The 16,257-nt window shown below is 48.1% G+C and overlaps 1 protein-coding gene and 1 long non-coding RNA gene across 2 annotated transcripts; one reads left to right on the top strand and one right to left on the bottom strand.

The window, feature by feature from the left end:
- Positions 1 to 1,145: 1,145 nt before the first annotated feature.
- On the bottom strand, positions 1,146 to 15,963 carry LOC140595413 (uncharacterized). The gene is made up of 2 exons (XR_011996998.1): positions 15,879 to 15,963; positions 1,146 to 4,841 (listed from the first exon to the last, which is right to left on the bottom strand). It is a non-coding gene; the product is annotated as an uncharacterized lncRNA (long non-coding RNA).
- On the top strand, positions 4,875 to 11,691 carry CD93 (CD93 molecule). The gene is made up of 2 exons (XM_025989412.2): positions 4,875 to 7,149; positions 7,348 to 11,691. The coding sequence occupies exons 1-2, from the start codon at positions 5,225 to 5,227 to the stop codon at positions 7,370 to 7,372; spliced, it is 1,950 nt and encodes a 649-aa protein (XP_025845197.2). The 5' UTR covers positions 4,875 to 5,224; the 3' UTR covers positions 7,373 to 11,691.
- Positions 15,964 to 16,257: the final 294 nt, after the last annotated feature.

Genomic DNA, 16,257 nt, shown 5'->3' with positions numbered 1-16,257 from the left:
ACAGCCTATTCAATAAATGATGTTGGGAAAATTGAACAGCCAAGTGCAGAAGAAAGAAACCGGACTACTTTCTTACACCATACACAAAAACAAATTCAAAATGGACAGAAGATCTAAATGAGAGACAAGAATCTATCAAAATCCTAGAGGAGAACACAGGCAGCAACCTCACTGACCTCGGAAACAGCAACTTCTTAGTAGATGCATCACCAGAGGCAAGGGAAACAAAAGCAAAAATGGACTATTGGGACTTCATCAAGATAAGAAGCTTCTACACAGCAAAGGAAACCGTTGACAAAACTAAAAGGCTGTATAGAGTAGAAGAAGATATTTGTAAATGACACATCATATAAAGGGTGAACATCCAAAATCTCTAAAGAATTTAACAAACTCAACACCCAAAAACCAAAAATCCAGTCAAGAAATGGGCAGAAGATATGAATAGACACTTTTCCAAAGAAGACATACAAATGGCCAACAGACACATGAAAAAGATGCTCTGTGTCCCTCATCATCAGGGAAATACAAATCGAAACCACAGTGAGATACCACCTTACCTTACACTGGTCAGAATGGCTTAAATGAACAAGTCAGGAAACAACAAATGTTAGTGAGGATGCAGAGAAAGGAAAACCCTCCTGCACTGTTGGTGGGAATGCAAGCTAGTGCAGCCACTCTGGAAAACAGTGTGGAGGATCCTCAAAGAGTTAAAAATAGACCTGCCCTACGACCCAGCAATTGCACTACTGGGGATTTATCCAGAGTATAAAAAAATGCTGATTCCGGGGGGCACATGCAGTCCAATGTTTATACTGGCACTATCAACAATAGCCAGATTATGGAAAGAGCCCAAATGTCCATTAACTGATGAATGGATAAAGATGTGGTGTGTGTGTGTGTGTGTGTGTGTGTGTGTGTGTGTAATGGAATACTACTCAGCCATCAAAAAGAATGAAATCTTGCCATTTGCAATGACATGGATAGAGCTAGAGTGTATTATGCTAAGTGAATAAGTCAGTCAGAGAAAGACAAATACCATATTATTTCACTCATATGTGGAATTTAAGAAACAAAACAGATGAACATAGGGGAAGGAAAGGAAAAATAAAACAAGATAAAAACAGGAAGCAAACCGTAAGAGACTCTTTTTTTTTTTTAAAGATTTTATTTATTTATTTATTCATGAGAGACACACAGAGAGGCAGAGACACAGGTAGAGGGAGAAGCAGGCTCCCTGAAGGGAGCCCGATGTGGGATTCGATCCCAGGACCCCGGGATCACACCCTGAGCCAAAGGCAGATGATCAACCACTGAGCCACCCAAGTTTTAAGTGAAACATAGACTGATTCCGTGGAGGAATTCAGTATGTGAAGTTCAGAATTTTCTCCCAAGTCAGCATTCAAACAATCCCCAATACTTTGTGAGCTTAGCTAAATCCCACCTGGTAAAAGCAAGCTCTCCTTCCACTGAGCTCACAGGCATTGTTTCCCCCCCGCCCCCCAGCCCCCAAATGCTCCTGCCACCTCTTTATGGGCCGGAAGGGACAGCAGGACACCTGGAACTAGAGACCTCAGGCCATCAGGTGCCAGGAGAGTTAACTCAGCCAAGCTCAGCAGGAGGTGACTGAATGATCAAGGATCAAAATGCAAGTCAGAAGTTGTGAGGCACAAGGGCAGGGGAGATAATCAGCAGAGAAAACTGCTCTGTATTTAACAGTCATTGGGTCAGTATGAGGCCACCTGCACAAGTGTGGTTTAGACAGATGGTTCGGTTCCTTGGGTGCCACACAGTGAGGGCAGCAGTGGACCTTGTCCCCGCTCTCTCAATGGTCTGCTTTCTCTGCAGTTTCAGAAGAGAGAAGGATACGCAATTACATGGGTTCACTGTTGTTGACACTAGATTAAGAGAGGCATCCAGAGGCCCTGTTCCCATGTCCTTATTTACAGATGAGGGGGAGCAAGAGCAAGGCTTAGATGGCCAAGTTACTGGAGATAATGAAGTGGAATTCACAAATTTAAGAGCAGGGAGCTTCTTACACTGTACATGGTCTTTCTCACAGTCAGAACTTTACAATACTCCTGGGTTAATGAATGAATAAACAGCACATGTCCTTCCTTCATTTTCTTCTTTATGATGTCAACACTTGGCTAAGTGAAGAGAAGTTGATTTGGAAGTTCCCATGTGAAAGATGAAGAACTGCCAGCAAAAGAATCCCCTGACAGGGTCAGACTGGTTAATAAGCTTAAGTCACTCATTCCACCCGAGTCCTTAAGCACCAACCAAGCAGTGCGCTGAGTGGATCCTGCGAGATCACAGCAGTTAACTGAGCTACACAGCCAGGAGTCTACATCAGGAGGAAGATCTTCTGCTATGAGTATATGCCAGGCTGCCTTGCAGACCAAGACAGCTTCATCAGATTGATTTTATAAAATGTCAAGAAGCTGCCTGCCTTCTTCTAAAGTAAATAAAACTTTAGAAACGCAGCTTCCTCCAGGCAGAGGTCAACACTGACTCTCCTACCAAGGCTAAGTATACACCTAGCTAGCTGGCCTGCAGTCAGGGGCTCCAGCCTTGCCAGGTCCCCTTGTACCTGGCTACTGCCTCAGCTTCCCAAGGGGGTGAATTCAGAGTCCTAAGGAGGCAGAAAGATCCTCAGCCCCAAGAGGAAACCTCCCTCCAATTGTTCTCTGGCCTGGGCCCCATTTCTCCACCTTCAGTGGACACTGTCTTCCGGGATCCCTAAACCCTGGTAGTATAAGCAGACAGCCATGAAGTCCTTCTGGATTCCTCTCATGTCCTCCAGCTCCTACTCCATCCAATATCAAGAACAGCCTGTTCTGGACCATTATCATTTCCTAAATCTGCTGTCCCTAGTCCAGGGGAACCAGGCCAGCCAAGTCACTGTCGTCTGTGCCTGTAAACCTGCAGTTGCCTGCTGAGTGGTTGCCCTGTACCACTGGGGCCATCAGCCTACTCTCTAGTCTTCCAAATGCAGGTCTTAACATGTGGGCCCCTAGGGATTTCCCATGGATTTCAGAACAAAACCCCAAATCTTCACTGTTTGGGCTCACTGAGCTCCTCCTTCTGGTGGGTCCTCCCTCCCATTTTTCAGGCTCCAGTCTCACAGCCCACCCTTCACACCCTTGTAAATATCACAATCCTCATACCATAGGGCCTTTGTCCATGCTGTTCCCTCATAGAAATCATTCTCCCTCTTGACTATTCCTCCTTTAGATTCTAGCTTCATTGCCATTATCCATCCAAGAAGCCAATCCTAAAGCCCACATCCCAACTAGGGCAGTACCTCTGCTGATGCTCTCAACTTCTCCCTGTGGTAGCCATCATAGCTACAACTGTCCAACATGTTCAAATTCAACCACTCAGACTTCAAGGGTCATGAAGGCAGGAGTTCCTGCCTTTAATTCCAGTGCCTAACCCAGTGCATGGTAGGGACTTAAATAACATTGCCTGGCTGGTTGGTTGACTGGCTGGCTGACTAGCTTGATGGATGGATGGATAGATAGGTGAGCAGGTGGATAGATGGGTGGGTAAATGGATAGATGAGTGGATGGCTGGCTGGCTGGCTAGCTGGCTGGAAATATGAGTGGGTGGATAGACGGCACTAAAGAGCACAGGAGGATCCTATGGGTTCTGAGAGATGATTCCTGGGGTGTCTCAAATATCTTATTAAAATAAGAAGAACAAAAGGGATACCTCTGAAGGGTCTCCAACTAGAGTCCGAGATACCTCATGCCTTGGAGAGGCTCAAAGCCAGTGAGTTTGTAACCCCCATGACACTCTAACTCAAATCTCTTTGGATGCCATCAGTAGCAGACACTGATGCCATGCTCATAGCCCCTTGGCAGCCCGCTGCCATTCTCCACCTGAGTGTTCCCTCTGTTCAACTAGGTTCTCACTGTCAGCCCAGAGTGCCAAGAATTTGTCATCTCCAGGGAAGAGGGTAGCTGAAAGAGAGCTGCCATAGCCCTGTCTCCATGGCTTGGAAAACTGATGATGTCACCCAGAGTGACAGGGGTTCATGGAGTGACCATGGAGACCCAGTGTCACCAGTGTGCTCAGGCACTCTCTGCTGGTCCCTTCCCCCCATTCCCTGTCTGTCTCCCCCTCTCAAATAAATGACTTGTCCCAAATCTTTGTCCTAGGGTCTACTTCTGGGGGAAGCACCCCAACCAAAGCCAGCCCGGGTGAGTAACACATCTGCAAATGCAGGAAAAGCGCCGTCTGCTTCAAGTGCTTTTGATGAGCTGCTGAGCGGAAGGGGCCTCCTGGTTGCAGCGGAGATTCTCAGAACTCTGGTCCTTCCTGGAAACCCTGAGCCAGGGAGGCAGGAATGCAAGTCCAGGGCCATGAGGCCAGAAACATTTTCCTCTTTTCTTTCTGATGCTTTTTGTGACCTTGCCACCTCACAATACAATGTTTGCACTGTGAAACCCTGAAATCTACCAAATTTCATCCCTTTTGGTTTAACATTCTTTAGGAGCTTGGCATTGTGTTAGATGTTCAGTCATTCCCACGGGCAGTCCCTATTTAAAAACTGCCCATCTATTTAAAGTTCACGATGGGGGGATAAAAGAAAAAAGACTTCCAAAACCAAAGGGAACATGAGATAGGCAGAAGGAAAATCCAGTTTGCTTCTAAAAAAGGCTGAAAATTATAACCATCCGTGGCCTCAAGTCTGAGATTTTTTTTTTTTTTCCATCTTCTGGTTGTTTGCAAACCAAAGTGGAATTTTACTGTGGGTTACCAAGTGAGCTTTTTCAAGTTCCTAGTCAAGTTCCGAGAGCCTCCGGTCACTCGGTAGCATGCCATTTCAGTTGCTCCTGCAGAGGGGAAAGACAAGGGAGCCAGATAAAGCAGCGGGTGTCTCTGGGCTGGAGCCCCCTGCCTCCGCCCCCCCAAGCTGCTGTTATTTCCCCAGCCATTAGCCAGGGACCCTGCGCAGCCGCCTGACCTCCCCTATGAACAACAAAAGCGTGATGAAGGCAACAGGAGTCAGCGCAGGAAGCCCCGGTATCCGGTAAGAAATAAGAAGTACAGCAGTACAGGATGCGCCTTGGATCAGGGGGATGTGAAAAGCCCTCAGTCTTCGTGGCCCATAGCAGAGCTGCGGGGGCTGAGACCTCAGTGCTCCTCGGAGCTCAGCTGCGCCTGCGGCTGTCGGGGCAGGGCCACTGGCCTCCTGCCCAGGGGAACACGGGAGGTGATGGCCACCTCTGCTGCGCTACTGCTGGTGCTGCTGCTCCTGGGCCAGCTGGGGCCGGCGGGTGCTCACAGGGCGGCCGTGGTGTGCGCGGGGAGTGCCTGCTACACGGCCCACGGGGGCAAGCTGAGCGCAGCCGAGGCCCAGCTTCACTGCAGCAGGAACGGGGGCAACCTGGCCACGGTGAGGACTGAGGCGGAGGCCTGGCACGTCCAGCGGGCCCTGGCCCAACTCCTGCAGTCAGAGGCCGGCCTGGAAGCAAGGAACCGCAAGTTCTGGATCGGGCTCCAGCGCGAGAAGGGCAAGTGCCTGGACCCCAGACTGCCGCTGAAGGGCTTCAGCTGGGTGGGCGGCGGAGAGGACACGCTCTTCACCAACTGGCACAAGGAGGTCAGGAGCTCGTGCACCTCCCGGCGCTGTGTGTCCCTGCAGCTGCCCCTGTCTCCGCAGCCCCCAGCCGGCAGCCTCGCCAAGTGGTCCGAGGGCCCTTGCGGGAGCCTCAGCGTCCCCGTAAGCAACATCGAGGGCTTCGTGTGCAAGTTCAGTTTCAAGGGCATGTGCCAGCCTCTGGCTCTGGGGGGCCCGGGCCGGATCAACTACACTACCCCGTTCCAGGCCACCAGCTCCTCCCTGGAGGTCGTGCCCTTCGCCTCCGTGGCTACCGTGGCTTGCGGGGACGGCGTCCAGGGTGAGGAGCAGCACTTCCTGTGCAGGGAGAAGGCCCCGGGTGTGTTCGGCTGGGGCAACTCCGGGCCGCTGTGCGTCAGCCCTGGGTCGGGCTGCAGCTTCAATCAAGGGGGCTGCCAGCAGGAGTGCCTCGAGGGAGGCGACGGCTCCTTCCGCTGCGGCTGCGGGCCGGGCTTCAGGCTGCTGGACGACTTGGTGACCTGCGAGTCCCGGAACCCCTGCAGCTCCGGCCCGTGCACGGGGATGGCCACCTGCGTGCCGGGACCCCACTGGGAGGGCTTCGCGTGTCACTGCCCCCAGGGCTACCAGCTGGACGCGAGCCGGCGGGACTGCGTGGACGTGGACGAGTGCCAGGCCTCCCCCTGCCCCCAGGAGTGTGTCAACGTCCCCGGGGGCTTCCGCTGTGAGTGCTGGGTGGGCTACGAGCCGGCGGGCCCCGGAGGGGGGGCCTGCCGGGACGTGGACGAGTGCGCGCCGGGCCGCTCGCCGTGCGCCCAGGAGTGCACCAACACGGCCGGCTCCTTCCACTGCTCCTGCGCGGAGGGCTACGTCCCGGCCGGGGAGGACGGCGCCCAGTGCCGCGACGTGGACGAGTGTGCGGACCCCGGGCGCCGCCTTTGCGACAGCTTGTGCCTCAACACGGAGGGCTCCTTCCGCTGCGGCTGCCTGCCGGGCTGGGAGCTGGGCCCCGACGGGGCCTCGTGCGCCCCGGGCCCCACGGCCCCGGCCCCGGGGGCTAGCTCTGGGCCTCCCCAGGGCCGGGGTGCGGGAGACAGGGCAGGGGACGTCGTGGTTTCTGCCCCCATAGGCAGCCCCACCGGGGCCCCCGCGGGCGCCTCCGCGGAGGCAACGGCCACCAAAGGACCCTCCCTCGCACCCCACTACCCCGTCACCCCGGCCGCGCTGGACGAGCAGGCTCCCAGCGGGCCCCCTGGCGTCCGGATGGAGCCAAGCACGCCTCACCCCAGGGCCGCCACCGGCCGCGGGGAGAACCCTGGCGAGGACTTCACGGCCAGACACAGCGATGAGGGCACGGATGGACAGAAGCTGCTGTTGTTCTACATCCTGGGCACTGTGGTGGCCATCCTGCTCCTCCTGGCCCTGGCGCTAGGGCTGCTGGTCTACCGAAAGCGGAGAGCAAAGAAGCACGAGGACAAGGAGAAAAAGCCCCAGAACACGGCTGACAGCTACTCCTGGGCTCCCGAGCGAGCTGAGGGCCGGGCCTTGGAGAATCAGTACAGGTAAAGGAGGCCCCAGGTCCCCCAGAGGGGGCGGGCGGGGGGGGGCAGCGCAGGAGGGCAAAGAGCACCCCACGAGCAGACGCGCCCACTAAGGGCGCTGGGCCTGCCTGGGGCATGGAGCACCTGGGTCTCTCCCAGGGCAAAGATGTGCATGGCGGGTCCAGAAGCTTCCAATGCTGTCCTGGTTGTTTTCCATAGTCCAACGCCAGGAACAGACTGCTGACTCGGAGGCTGGAGGGGAGAGGTCCCCAGAGACACAGACTGTTGGCCATCCATCACCAATCTTTACGCCGCATTGCATCGGAAGGGGGGTGGGATCCACATCCTTCCAAAAGACTGGACCGGAATCTTAGCAAACAGTTGTAAACATTCTTAAAAGCCTGACCACCTGGAATATACAGGTATTTTCTACGTGTGTGTGGTATTCCTGAAGTGGAAGCAATGGGATGGGATGGCATGTCATTTCAGGAATTTTGTGAATATTAACATTTCTCACTCACTTTCCCTTTTCAAATTCCAACGTGACTGTTTTCATTTTTCCCACTGATTGTGGATCAGGGGCTTACATGTCAGGTGCTAAGCGGGCTCCTTTTGAACGGCTTCTCTGCTCACTGGAATCATCTAAGAAGAAAAGGTGGTCTGCTAATGCTAATTAGGATTGAAATTATTTGTTCCTCTTAGCAGAACAGAGACTAAATCAATTGTTTAATTATATAAGAAGCTTTTTGTTGTTGTTGAGGACTGGAAACATTTCTTTATGTTTGCATTCATGCATTTTCCCATCATAAGCCCTGCTGAACTTGATATAGTTGGAATCCTGCAGAATGACCAGAGTATACTGAACTGCTTAGGTAGTAAGAATGCTGAAAGTTTAGAAATAGCATTTCCTAGTTCTTAATGTCTCTAATTGTCTTGGGTTTATTTGCAAGTGAAATCTGGAAAGTGTGGGAGAAGTATGAAGTGAGTTGAGAGTGATTTTGAAAGTAAGTACTCCAAAGAGCTTGAGAGAGAAGCCTTGGGTTTGTTTCACAAATATTTGAATCAATCCACCTAAATGCACTTGCATTATTAACACATACTTACTATTGATGAGATGAATGCACACAAAGAAAAAAAAAGCTGGAGACACCTTATCTCTGAGCCAGTGCAGCCCTGAGACACCTCCTATGCCACCTGCCTTCCCTGCGTGCCACCATTTAAATTCTCTGATCATAGGTGGACGAAGCCCTGAGAAATCTCTCATTCTGATTTTTAAGGCTGTGTGAGGGGGACGAGATGCTGAGTTTTGAAAGCTGGCATCATAAGGTATTTTAACATAGCTTGCAGCTGCTGTTGCTTCCTGAGAACATGATCCTGACTCGTGGCTGTAGCTTTCAAGTCAGGGAATGAGAAGGCTGGACTTTGTCCCCGTTTGGCTTGAAAAATGTCACATTTTTCTCTAATTCTTAAAAAGGCAGGGGAGATGGGAGGGGGTAAGAGAATACCTCAAATCTTTTGCAACCGCAAAAACCATTCAAAGCAATTTTAATTTATTTTTAAAAGCTCACTTGTGAAAGTTTCCCCTCCCTATGTAGTGGTGGAGAGTACTTTCTCCCCACATAGCTTTGCCTGGGTCACTGGAAAACAGTGCAGGGATTCACCAATGGTCGGAGCTGTTACAAACTGCCTGACTGGCACTCCGGTCTCCGGTCATCTGCAGGCTTGTTGCTGTCATCGTGCAGAACAGAACAGGAATGTATTTCCTTCTAGGGATTCCAGAGTCTGCCTCTCAGAACCAAGGTGCCCTATTGTTTCTGGTTTTGCCTTAGAAACACATCCGTCCTAGAGGCGGGCACCTGGGGCAGGAAGAGTGGCCAGGTGCCCAGCCCTCGGTAAATACCCTTCAGCTAATTTTGAAATGCAGATGCTATATTTCAGGATTTGCTTCTGTTTGTTTTGTTTTGTTTTGTTTTCCCAAGAAAATTGGTAACTGAAGGAGTGGGCATAGGGAAAGATGAAGGTTGTGGAGGACTTAGCAAAGTATCTGGAACTTTTGCTTTTTAAGGACATCCAGTATTATTTAGATTTCCGTTAATATATTGAAGTTTAACACCCAGGGAGACAAAGGCTGTGTCCACTGGCCACAGGACCAGTGGCCATCAATTGTGTGGAAACGAACCCGGCCACGGTTCAGATGATCTTAAAGAGTTGGCTAGATACGTTGCTGGTAGTAGCTGTACTTACACGAAATAAATGCAAATCCAAAAGCTTTACCTCCAGGCTTTTACCATTCTATCTTATCATTAGAGGAAGGAGACATTCCTATTCTAGGCTTTGCCTAGAAGCTGCCCCTTCCTGAACTAATGAGCCCTACTTTTTCTCCCAGTCGCTCTGACCAGTGACCAAGATCCTAGAATTGGATGACCCCAGGCAGTGAACCTGATGAAAACCACTGGCCTCAAACAAATACTCTTGTCCCATTTGATACCACTGTCTTGATATCTCTGTCATTCTCTGAGGATGTGAATCCTTGTCTGGGGAGATAGGCACCCACTGGCCATGGGCAAGCTGTCCTTTTATCCAGATGTTCCCCAGGCGGCTCTGCCGTTACACAGTAAGAAGTGGAGGGGATGGAATATGGTAGAGGTAGGCTCTGGCACGCACAGACTCCTCCCTGCGTCCCTGGTCTGGGCAGGGGCAGACCAGGTGCTGTTCTATCCCCTGGCTTCCAGGCAGCAGAACAGCAGAGACAATGGACAAAGGGAGGCATCTCCGACTTGGCAACAAGTGCAAAGTCAACAGAGATTTTTGTCCAAATAGAATTTCCCATAGTTCAATAATGCTCTTGGAAAAACTATATTCAGAACAAACCCATCCTCTCCTCTCTCTCCATCTCCCAACACAGATAATTTAAGGGGAGGATGCCTCCTATAATACACAGCCCACTATGCTCCTTTCTGAATTTCAGGGATGATCACTGATCTTTTTTCTTGTTCATTTGCATACATGATGCAGGACAGGCCCCACCCTGGAATCTGAGGAGTGTAAAAGTGCAAAGGTGAAGCACTTATTTGAAAATGCCTTGGAAGTGGTGGACCTGGTGGGGTCTTTTGTAGGGTGCACCCACCACTGCTCAGCACTGTGGGCTTGAGGCAAAAGCGGCCTCGCCCATGTCCCTTTGGTTCACCTACCTGCCTGATTATCACAGTCGTGACATCTGGTGCCACATAGCCGCATGGTGTTTTACCAGCAGCATAAAGTGGGTGACTCAAATGGGTTTTGTCTTAAGGACAGGAGAGATTCAGGCTAACATCCTCCCCGTGATTAGGCAAAAAGGTAGAATAAAAAGTTAAGTGTGTATGTGGGTGTTTGTGTACACAGTACAGGAGGAACTAAGTTGGAAGTGCATCTTTCTCCCTGAAACACACACATGTGTGGTGCAATTTTTACATCCCAATCAGGAGCCCCTGTTTGAGCACATCCTGATGGGACCTGGAGTTTTGTCACTGAACGACCTCCGAGAATATGGTTGTGATCATTAGCTAATTTTATTTCAACTCTCCTTACCACAAATATTTTTGTGAAAATTAAGAGAACAGAGATGAGATTTGACCCCAAAAGAGTACTACATTCAAAATAGTGCAGTTTTTTAAAGCAAATATAGGACAGCCTTTTCCTATTATTTTTCTCCTTAGTTTCTCCATTGTCTGAATCAGGAAAACAGGAAAGCATGGCTTTCTAGCAGCTACAAAATGGTGTAATGTCCCCTCCATATTTCCATCACCTTAAACAATAGATTTAACAAAGGAATCTGAGATATGATCCCTGAAAACATCTGTCCCTGTCTGGCTGTAAAACCTACTGCTTATGTCTCTGTACTTTGTGGCATTTGTCAACCAAAAAAAAAAAAAAAAAGAAGAAGAAGAAGAAGAAGAAGAGGAAGATGATCAAAACTCTCCACGTATTCTGTATTCAAATACCATATTCTGCTTCAGATTCCTGAAACTAATACTTGCTGAAGTGCTTTAAAAAAAAAAAAAAAAAAGAATCATGTTTTGACTTGTTCTTGGCGATCATGCCTGTCTATTTTAGGAAGAAACTGTGGAATTTCTTTCTCACATTGTTCCTCTCATCTGCAAGGGGGCAAGTGTTTCCTTTCTGCAGATTTTGCCTGCTATTCTGGGCTGGGTTCTTTTTGCATATTTGGCTGAAGCCTGCATTAGGTCATTCACCAGGCCTGATTCTGTGATACTTGATGCAATTGTAAATGTCAGTCATCACTGCACAATTGCTAGATGAGAATGTAAGTCTCTTCAAATCTGTGCATTTGGAATGCGTTCCACTAATTCGGCCATTGTGGGATTTCTCTCCAGGGCTTCTTTCTGTCGCAGGTTCGACTCTTTCCCAGGGCTGGGAGGACAGGCTTGGCCGCTGCGTCGGCCTCAGAACTCTGAGAAACTGAGGGGCATCTCAGGTCTGCCTCAACAAGTAGCCTACTTGTTGTCCTTTGTGTTTTATGTCACATGCCTAACCTAATAAACTCTGAAATGCTTTTGTTGCCAACTTGTTTTAATACATTTTGTAACAACTCAAAATACATGGCAGAACCTGAATCCATGGTCATTAAACAGAGCCATTTCCCTTCTCAAAGAGTCACTTGACCAAAGTACCCTGCCTGCCCCAGTTCTGCATCTTTACCTACCTGGAGTGACACTGACTCCAGGGTACCTCAACTGGGACTGGGCTTTGTCCAAGGGGACAGGGACATTCAGCGGGACTGGGCTACAGTGCGCCCTCTGTCCTGGCTGCTGGATCCAGCCAGGGCAGACTCCATGCTTCCAGACTTTGTCTTCTGATCCAGGTCTACTCCACCATGCCTCTGTGCCCGTTTGACTCCCTGCATTGTTTTAATGGCACACGGGACACCTGGTACAGGATTAAATAGGTCCAGTTGGTGTGATGTGAAAACACTGTTCCATGATTATCATAGGAGCATTTGTCACCACTTTGTCAGCAAAGCCTCTTCCGTTTGTTTAACTAATTGGACGGGCAGACCAGATCCCTCACTACTTGGCTACAGGAATCTCACTCTGGCAGGAAGCTGGGGCAGCAGGTGGTCGGATCCGAGTTGCCTGCCTCTCAGACTGCGTGTGTGTGGGGAAAGCGGGGCCTGAGTAGGGTGAAGTGCTCTGCTGTCAGGCTGTCGGACAAGATACTTGTGATAACCATTTTTTTTCTTAGGGATAAATAAAGCTGATCTTTTTAGCCATCCAATCACTAACGAAATACATTTGGAAATTTTATCTTAATATGAACAGCCATGGCTACCCCCCAATACACACAAACATACGCTCGCATGCGCACGCCACAAACAATTCTAACGCCCTTCTCTTTCATACTGAAAAACTGGAGGCCAGTGTTTCCTATTTAGGAAAAGCCCATGAATAAAAATGCCAAACATAAACTCCTCTTGGTGACTTTTGTTATCTGCTAACTAAAATAACAAATATTAGATAAATCTTTCAAATATGAATCTTTAGAAAGAAATTCAATTCATACAGAGTTATATTATTGCACAATACAAAGTCCACTTGTAACAGATGACACGTATATTAAAACACAAGACTCACAGGCCATGGAGTTTAACATGAATCAAATGAACATATCAACTTCTCAGCCAACTCCTAAATATATTCATCAAGAGGAGACTGGGCACAGAAAATAAACTCACAAACTCGAAATCTCAACGAGCCCTTCGCAGCTTCCCTAGAGCCTCTGAGGAGGAAATGATGGACAGGTATGTGTGAAAAAGTGAGGAAAGGACCAAGAAGGAATGGAATAGCCAAGATAACCCACTGGCCATCACTTCCAGGGAGCCTGACTTGATACAATGGTCTTCACTGCACGTGCATGTCCTCACCTGAGCCTCCTGGCATCCAAACCACGGCCCCCTGAGGCTCCACCCCACTGTGAAATCTGTTTGTTGGGTTTTTATGTGAGTCTGTCACTGTTGACCTGGATGTTGATCTTCTCTTGTGGTTGAAACTGGTCCAGAGACTCCAACTGTACCATAGGAAGGAAGAAGGAAGGAGGGAAAGAAGGAGAGAGAGAGAGAGAGAGAGAGAGAGAGAGAATGGAAGAAACACAGAGAAGAAAGGAAGGAAAAGAGAGAAGGGAGGGAGAGATGGAGAGGGGAGAGAGAGAACTGCAGGGTGGAGGATGACTCAGATGTGGTCAAGGTCACCGGGTCACCACTCATACATCTCTGTCTCAGTTTGAGATGCTCAGGGGCCATTTGTCCTCACTGCTGTCTATAACTTCCTGGACCACATTTGCAGAAGGCAGAGCTCTATTCCTGTAGAGCTTGGCTGGGGACCAATGTCCCTTGTGTCATGCTCTTCTCACCTCTTCCTGCAAAGTACTGCTTATCTCTTCCACTTCATGTTTTATGCCCATCCACACAATTTATAGCACCATGTTTTAACTGGGTGGATGCCTTCTCTGCTGTAGAGATCCTTCTACATCCAAATATAATATGAAAACAATGAAATTTGTGAAGTAGAAGTGAATAATTGTGCCTTTTACCTTCTTTCCCGAGGGTCTTCCTTTCCCCAAAAGGCTATGCCACAAATTAAGTGTTTCACTTCCTTGTCAAAACAGCATCTGCACCCCAAATAGATGACTCCTAGGTGTCCTAGCCCACCTTCTCTGTGTGTCTTGCATGCAGGTTCTGCACGTCGACCACACCAGGCTCATCCATGGACTTTGTCCATGTCATTGTCGCTCATGGTGATGTGGCTTTGCAGATCTCCTCATATTTCTATCCATTTGCTTCCTACATAAAACTGTATGGTTAAGGGTTTGATGTGAACTTGGCAGATCCTTTATCAACATGAAATAGAACTTTCTGAACATGCTCATATCAATTATATTTTGTCTAAATAATACAACTCTTATGCCTGATTAATCAGTTGCATTTGATGAATACTTTTTCATTTTTAAAAATTAAAAAAAATTAAAAATTTTCAGCTTCCTTTGTGTCTGTTTTTCTCTTGCGAAAAAACAAAGCTGGAACGTCCACAATAGCCAAACTGTGGAAGGAGCCTCTGTGTCCATCGACAGATGACTGGATAAAGAAGATGTGGTCTATATATACAAAAGAATATTACTCAGCCATCAGAAAGGATGAATACCTACCATTTACATCCACGTGGATGGACCTGGAGGGTATTATGCTGAGTGAAGCAAGTCAATTGGAGAAAGACAGTTATCATATGTTTTCACTCATAGGTGGAATATAAGAAACAGCTCAGAGCCATATAGGGGAAGGGAGGGAAAACTGAAGGGGAAGTCATCAGAGGGAGAAACACCACGAGAGACTCCAGACTGTAGGAAACAAAGGGTAGTGGAAGGGGAGGTGGGCGGGGAGAAGGGGAGACTGACAGGCACTGAGGGGGGCACTTGATGGGATGAGCACTGGGTGTTATACTGTATGTTGGCAAATTGAATTTAAATTTAAAAAGCGAATAGTGAAATCTATCTCCCCCCCCCCCACCTTTTAACCAATGAAAGTCTGTCTTTTAATGGGAGATTTACCCTATTCACAGTTACTGAGATTACTAGTAAATTTGCAGTGGTTTATTTTGTATATTCTACTTACATTTTCTTGTGCTTCTATTCTTGCTGTCTCTGTCACTGTCTCTCTCTTATTTTATCAATTATTGACTTGATTGATATTTCTTTGTCTACTTTTCTCCCTTAATAGTATGGAACTTTGTGGGATCCCTGGGTGGCGCAGCGGTTTAGCGCCTGCCTTTGGCCCAGGGCGCGATCCTGGAGACCCGGGATCGAGTCCTACGTCGGGCTCCTGGTGCATGGAGCCTGCTTCTCCCTCTGCCTGTGTCTCTGCCTCTCTCTCTCTCTCTCTCTCTCTCTCTCTCTCTGTGTGTGACTATCATAAATAAATAAAAATTAAAAAAAATAGTATGGAACTTTGTAAGGTCTGCTTGTATTCTTCAAATGCGTCATCTTAATTTTTTGCCTCGCATACTTACATCTGTACTTCTCCATGAATATCTAATGTTAATGCATAACTATATCCCTCTCCCTGAAAAAAAGTAAGAACTGCAGCAATCTATGACTTCTTCTCTCTTCTTCTCAAACTACACTAACACTCATCTTGATTGCATCTGGATTTTACTGTTTGACTTCTATACATTTTTATGATCAATGCCTATTTAGATACTATGAATTTTACATGGTCTCCTTTCCCCTACCCCTAATTCTCAGTGCTCTTGGATTACACAGGAGTGGAGCTAAATACCAAAATACAAGTGTTTTGGTTGTTTGGTTTTTGTCTTTTTCCAAGGAGGTCATCGTAGAGGACTTGCTGCATCCTTGCATGACTGGAAATAATACTTCTTTCCCTGCTGAATGATGGCTTACCTGGCTAATGATTTCTGTATTACACAAATCTTCCTTGACTTACAGTGGGCTTGCATCTCACAAAGGCCATCATAAATTGAAAATGTGTAAGTTAAAATGCATTTAATACACCTACCCCTTCCCCCCAACATCATAGCTTAGGCTAAGGCCTAACCTCCCGTAAACATACTTGGAACATTTACATTAGCTTACGGTTGGGCCAAATCATCTAACTCAAAGTTTACTTTATAACGTAGTGTTAACTACCTCATGTGACTTATCGAATACTGTACTAAAAGTGAAAAACAGAACTGTTGTCAGCATACCATTTGTTGTCTCTGTTGATCACGTGGCTGACTGGGGGCTGCCCCCACCAGGCACCATGAGAGAATCGTACTGCATATCACCAGCCTGGGAAAAGATAAAAAATCAGAGTGTGGTTTCTACTGAATGTGTATTACTTTCACACTGTCAGAAAGTCCCAAACCTAAATCGAATGATTGTAAGTTGGGGACTGCCTGCAGATCATTGCCCTTTAGACGCTTAAGCCCTGGCTTTCTTGCAGGCTGTTCTTGATGTGAAGATTGATGTCCAATGATCATTTTCCTTCATAGGCAATTTATTTTCTTTTCTGCTCTTCCCCTCGAATACTTTTTACCATTTCCTCATTTCCTTTTACATTCTGAGGTTTCACTTCGGGGTGGA

The sequence above is a fragment of the Vulpes vulpes genome, chromosome 14 (assembly GCF_048418805.1).
Source record: "Vulpes vulpes isolate BD-2025 chromosome 14, VulVul3, whole genome shotgun sequence".
Lineage (NCBI taxonomy): Eukaryota > Metazoa > Chordata > Mammalia > Carnivora > Canidae > Vulpes > Vulpes vulpes.
The sequence above is the reverse complement of the archived record's forward strand: the minus strand, read 5'-3'. Positions and strand labels throughout refer to the sequence as shown.

Bases quoted from the DNA above. Each gene is read 5' to 3' on its own strand.
- CD93 (XM_025989412.2), top strand. From the start codon at position 5,225: ATGGCCACCTCTGCTGCGCTACTGCTGGTGCTGCTGCTCCTGGGCCAG. The intron at 7,150-7,347 runs GTAAAGGAGGCC...TGTTTTCCATAG, and splicing joins GCCTTGGAGAATCAGTACAG to TCCAACGCCAGGAACAGACT.